The sequence below is a fragment of the Pundamilia nyererei genome, unplaced genomic scaffold (genome assembly GCF_000239375.1).
Source record: "Pundamilia nyererei isolate P.nyererei 1_Seehausen unplaced genomic scaffold, PunNye1.0 scaffold00302, whole genome shotgun sequence".
NCBI lineage: Eukaryota > Metazoa > Chordata > Actinopteri > Cichliformes > Cichlidae > Pundamilia > Pundamilia nyererei.
Genome location: NW_005187703.1, coordinates 179,615 through 184,992, shown reverse-complemented (window position 1 = coordinate 184,992; position 5,378 = coordinate 179,615). Strand labels below are relative to the sequence as shown.

At 49.2% G+C, this 5,378-nt stretch overlaps 1 protein-coding gene across 1 annotated transcript; it reads left to right on the top strand.

The window, feature by feature from the left end:
* The first annotated feature begins 747 nt into the window (after nt 1-747).
* LOC102214951 (ADP-ribosylation factor-like protein 4D) lies at nt 748-4,654 on the top strand. Its single transcript, XM_005751159.1, has 3 exons — nt 748-949; nt 1,494-2,191; nt 3,513-4,654. The coding sequence occupies exons 2-3, from the start codon at nt 1,748-1,750 to the stop codon at nt 3,675-3,677; spliced, it is 609 nt and encodes a 202-aa protein (XP_005751216.1). The 5' UTR covers nt 748-949; nt 1,494-1,747; the 3' UTR covers nt 3,678-4,654.
* The last annotated feature ends 724 nt before the right edge of the window (nt 4,655-5,378 follow it).

Below are 5,378 nucleotides of genomic sequence, written 5' to 3'. Positions count from 1 at the left end.
TTGTAAAATTCTTTTCTTCGCATTTCACTCATATCCTGTCTCTCTCCCTCCACTAACTCCCAACGGGCACAGCAGATGGCAGCAGGTTTCTTCCTGTCAAAAGAGAGTTTTGCCTTCCCACTGTCGCCAAGTGCTCAAAAGGGGTATTGTCTGATTGGTGGGGGTTTCTCTCTATTGTTGTAGGTCTGTCCTTGAAATATAAAGTTATATAAATAAAACTGTATTGAATTGAACCCTCTATAATAGGGATGTTATGGAACACATGGGAATCAATTTGATACTTAGTGTGTGTGTGTGGGCGGGGGGGGAGGGGGGCGCCAGAGGGAGTGTTCGCCCGGGGGCCAAACAGGCTAGGACCGCCACTGAGTACAGACACGTGTTTATAAATGTAGGGAGTAAAAGTAAAAGGTTTTCATTAAAAAAACTACTCAAAGTACAGATGCCTGGAAATTGTACTTAAGCACAGTAACAAAGTATGGAAGTACAAATACTTCGTTCCTTCATATTTACACCTCTGCTTGAGACCCGTTTGTCTGTGATAAATGGTGCCGACTCACTCAGCTGGCAGAAGCATTTTAGTTCTCTCTGACAGAGGACACTGGCGATGGAAGACAGGAAGACCCACAGAGTACTCGTGGGTGCAGTGCAGGGGCTGGTGTGACAGAGGATGCTGTGGGCGGATGAGCCGCTGTAGCGACTCCTAAAGGAGCAGTAGCAACAGCCGAAGAGGGAGGGGGAAAAGGAGGAGGCTCCTCCTCCCTCCGTTGATACGTCAGCAGCGGGATTGCGGGGTGTTTCCGGAGCTCCTCTCTCGCGTTCACTCTTCTCCGGTTCAGGATCCAACCGGTCACGTCTTCGCGGAGCGCCTTTGAAACGAAGCTACGAGGATTCGCTGTGTGGTGGACTTGTCCCAGGATGACTGCGGGAACAGGCATGGAAAGACTGGCAGGTGAGGCATGTTCATCATTGTCCACCAGCAGAAGCGCGCTGGCTGACCCCAGAGCTGCGCCGACAGCCGCCGTGTGTGCCGGGAGCGCACACGGCGGCTGTCGGCTTAGTCCTCCTCTGGGATTCCGGCTCCTCCTCGTTCTCTAGAGACAAAGGCTTGTGTGTGCGCGCGTGACTGTGACCTTTTTGTGTGGAATGTGCGAGTCTTCAAAGTAAATAAGAGCTTTTATTGGGGAAGTCACAGTTGACACTAGTTTGTGCTTTGATATAAACATAGTTTGTTTGATTCTGTTGTCGTTACTTTGTCTGTAGCACTGCTTCAGAGGGCCAACTGTGAGACATGATACTAAGTGCGCAGAAACCAGAACAGGTAGTGCAGGATTCCTCCGGTTTCCCTTCCCGAGCCTGGTTTTTCCAGCTCTGTTTTGGGCACAGCTGGAAAAGACTGGAAATAGAAACTGCACTGGTGTTGCTGAAGATGCTCACGGAGGCAGGGCCGTTTGTTAAACGCTGACTCGAGTTTTCATCTGTTCTTTTGTCTTCAGGTCCTCAGTGACTGCAGCCAGGCAGCCTGCCCTCCCCCGTAACCTTTGAAGTGAGGCCAGGGTGTGAAGTATTTTCCAACCAAGTAAACTCTTCAAACACCTTCAGAGCCCCCTGACACACACTCTCGCTGCCAAGGATGCAGAAAGCAAGCTGACCCTGGACACAAGTAAAAAGCAGAATAGTAACAAGCCAGAGGAGATAACCAGATCTGCTTTATTCATTAAGAGCGGCCGCTCCATCACAGGGCACAAACATGGGGAACCAGCTAACAGGCACGGCCCCTAACAGCCCACTCCTCCCCAACTTTCAGTCGCTGCATGTGGTGGTGATTGGTTTGGACTCTGCAGGGAAGACCTCCCTGCTCTACAGACTCAAGCTGAGGGAGTTTGTTGAGACCAGCCCCACCAAGGGATTCAACATGGAAAGGATTAAAGTGCAAATCGGACACTCCAAAGCCAACACCACAACTTTCCAAGTGTGGGACGTTGGTGGTCAGGAAAAGCTGAGGCCCCTCTGGAAGTCGTACACTCGGAGGATGGACGGGCTGGTGTTCGTGGTGGACGCAGCGGAGGTGGAGCGCATGGAGGAGGCCAAGGTGGAGCTCCACCGGATCACCCGGTCAGCTGAAAACCAGGGGATTCCTGTGCTGGTTCTGGCAAACAAACAAGACCTGGATGGAGCGCTGTCATCTACAGAGGTAATTATCAAATATGAATGGCCGGCATTATTATTGGGCACAGCAACTACTTCTTATTGTTCTTTTTAGCTCTGTGCTGGGGCTGGAGGTATAGTCACTCCACACTTGCAGTACACTTCCACCCATCAGTTTGCGTGGGGACTTCCTTCGTAGCATGTTAGAGTAATGCTCTGTGTGAAAGGCTGGTTAGATGTGTCGCTGTCCTCGGCTGTGCTGAGCTCACAGAGGTGGCAGAGTAGAGCTGGGAGCGTAGGCAGTGTCGGGCCAAGGCAGAAGTCACCGGGTGGGCGAGTGCTTCTCAGTGCTGGAGCAGCAGCTGATTATGTATTTGTATTGTTCTGGGCCGGCCTACAGAGCGCAACACGAGAAAGATGGGAACGTCCAACGCTGCCAACAACTGAATATTATATTTATGGTTAGAGAAAGGAAATGTCGGGGTGGGAGTGATCAAGCCTCCGACCTGTCTCTAACCTAAACACCCTACAGCTGCCAGGTCAGTCAACAAAGGTCTATGAAGTATATACAAAAACAACGAGTCTAGCTCCTCTAGCCACAGAAACCTCACCACACACAGTACACAACTTAATACAAAGTACAGGGTTAAACGTATTTGGAAGCAGGAAGTAGGCAGGGCCATGCCAGTCTTGATGTGTCCCAGTTTATAGCCAGCCCCATTCAGTCCTCCAGCCGTCAGCCTCCACCTGGAACTTGCATTAGCAAAAACAGGAGAGAAAAAGAACACCACCACTCTCAGGCTGGAGGAGCAAAAACAGCACACAAAATGATGACATGGGTCATAACAGTTTGTGTTTCAGCCTCGCTGAGCCCTCAGAGGACAGACGCACATACATTGTGATGTTTGTTATTAAAAGAATACATGGATGTGCACATTTGAGGCTACCCTGCCAGCACAAACACAGTGTAGCTGTGGGAGGCACTGAGTGGGCTGGAGCAACAGGTTTGCATGTAGCAGGAGTTCAGCATGATGTGGGTGCATCATGTGCAGGAAGTTCCAGTTCTGTGGATGAACACATTATTTTCTTCGCCCTACACCTGAGCCAGCAGAGATGGCAACAGCACAGAGCTGTTTGATGGTGTCACACATGAAGCGACAGATGTGCCGTCGCTGCAGGGTGACCTCCGGAAACTGCAGCATCAGCACAACTTTAAAGTGAAAAAATGTTGTTTTTGTTGGTCTGTCCTTTTGTTTAGAGGATAGTGCGGTTAATGGTGTGTGCTTTGTTTAGCCTCATCACTCAGAGTTCGTAGCTGATTGCTTCCTATGACGCGGTTGGGACTAACCTCACTTTTCTCGTTTAAGGTGGAAAAGGTGCTGGGCCTCCACGAGCTGAGCTCCTCCACCCTGCACCACACGGAGGGCTGCTCAGCACTGAATGGTCAGGGTCTGCAGCCCGGCCTGGAGAAACTCTATGAGATGATTGTGAAGAGGAAGAGGATGCTCCGACAAAGCAAGAAGAAAAGCTGATGGAAATAAAGGGGTGCAGGCCAATTTGTGAGCACTTGTGTCTGTGACACTCGGGGAACTTGGTGAATGGGGAAAACCAGAAAGAAGCTGGTCAGTGTAGACTCTGTTCCTGGAGACATTTGGACCTTTGAAACTGCTTCTCATTGTCTTTAACTCTCAGAGGACCACAGAGCTCTGCGGAGGGAGCGACCGCGCTGCTGGCAAACACTCACTGAAGCACGCACTGTAACGTCGAAGGATGTTCGGTTACTGGTGCAGACGGCCCGTGTTACACCCGATCACCTAAATCTTCACCCTGCCTCAGACTGAGCAACACTTCTGTGCACCCACAGGAACTTCCTGTGTTTGAATCTGCCCGAGCATATCGCTGTCACTCTCACCGGGCTTTGCTCCTCACAGCTGGATGTTTCAGGATTGTTAAGTTCAGACAAGTTGTTTTTTACAATGGCTTCATACTGTTTTGTAAAATATGAATAAATTGAGCAACGTTAGCATTGTTTCCCTGAGAACATTGTTTTATTCATCGTGCCCTGGGAGCCTGTCCCAGCTGCCACAGAAGCGGGGTACACCTGGACGGGTCACCAGTTCACCCAACCCCACTAACCTCAGTAGTATCCATGCAGACGCGGGAGTCTGCTGATGTTGTTAGCCTGACCCTAACACATGTCTGCATCTCCTCAGTGAATATTAAGATGTTTATTTAATGCCATATTAATTTAATGATGTTCTGTTTTTGGTCTTGTAATTATTTAAATCAGGCTCATGGTTTGCTGAAGTCTTTCTCGGCTGTCACACCCTGCACAGCTCGATATGTATAAACTTAATTCTCCTGAAGTTGTGTAAAATGAGTTGCATGAAAACACCAACGCGATGCGCACACAGCGGCGGTGTGGTGCCATCTTTGAGCTTTACAGTACTGCAGATTGAACACACACGTGTGATTTGGTACTCTATAAATAAAGCTGAGTTGAACTGAATCCTAATCAAACTTGTGCTTTTTGCTGTGATGGATGGACTCGGTGTTTTACGATTCTGTTGGCAGCCTCTGAAATTCACGCAGCGAAGCTTCACACAGGAATGTGAAACACACCCACATAGCTGTCTAAATACCAAACACTCATTCCTGTTTAACTCCATTATTCTGGCTCTGATTTCAAGACCAGTGAATACATACGAGCACGTCTGAATGGAAGCCAGGGACTCACCATATATACTGTGCATGTCTTTGGACTGTGGGAAGGAACCCATGCAGACTCCACCCAGGAAGGCCCCAGCTAGGGATGGTTAGCAGCAGATCCTCTGGGTGTGAATGACCACGAGTTATTATCATCACTGATGAATTACTAACAATAGTCCATACAGATATTCCAAAGTGGAAAGGCATTCTTCAGCCATCCCACGAGGAGTTTAGACAAAGCTTAACCCCCCCTGGTATTAAAAGCCTGCTGTGCCCACTCAATCGGCTCCTCAGTCAATGCAGTTATCCTGATTGGAGGCTCCCCCCTGCTGCACCTCAGGAGCAAAAAGTAAATGGCATGATTCATGAAGTATGCGTGTGCACAGGGCGTGTGTGACTTCAGGCGTGACTTGCAATGTTAATCCACAGGTTGAAAAAGGAAATGCTATTCAAAGAAATCACCTCAGTGTTACAAGCTCTTCTTGAATGTGAAACATGAGGAGGATGTGCATACTTCAGGCTAC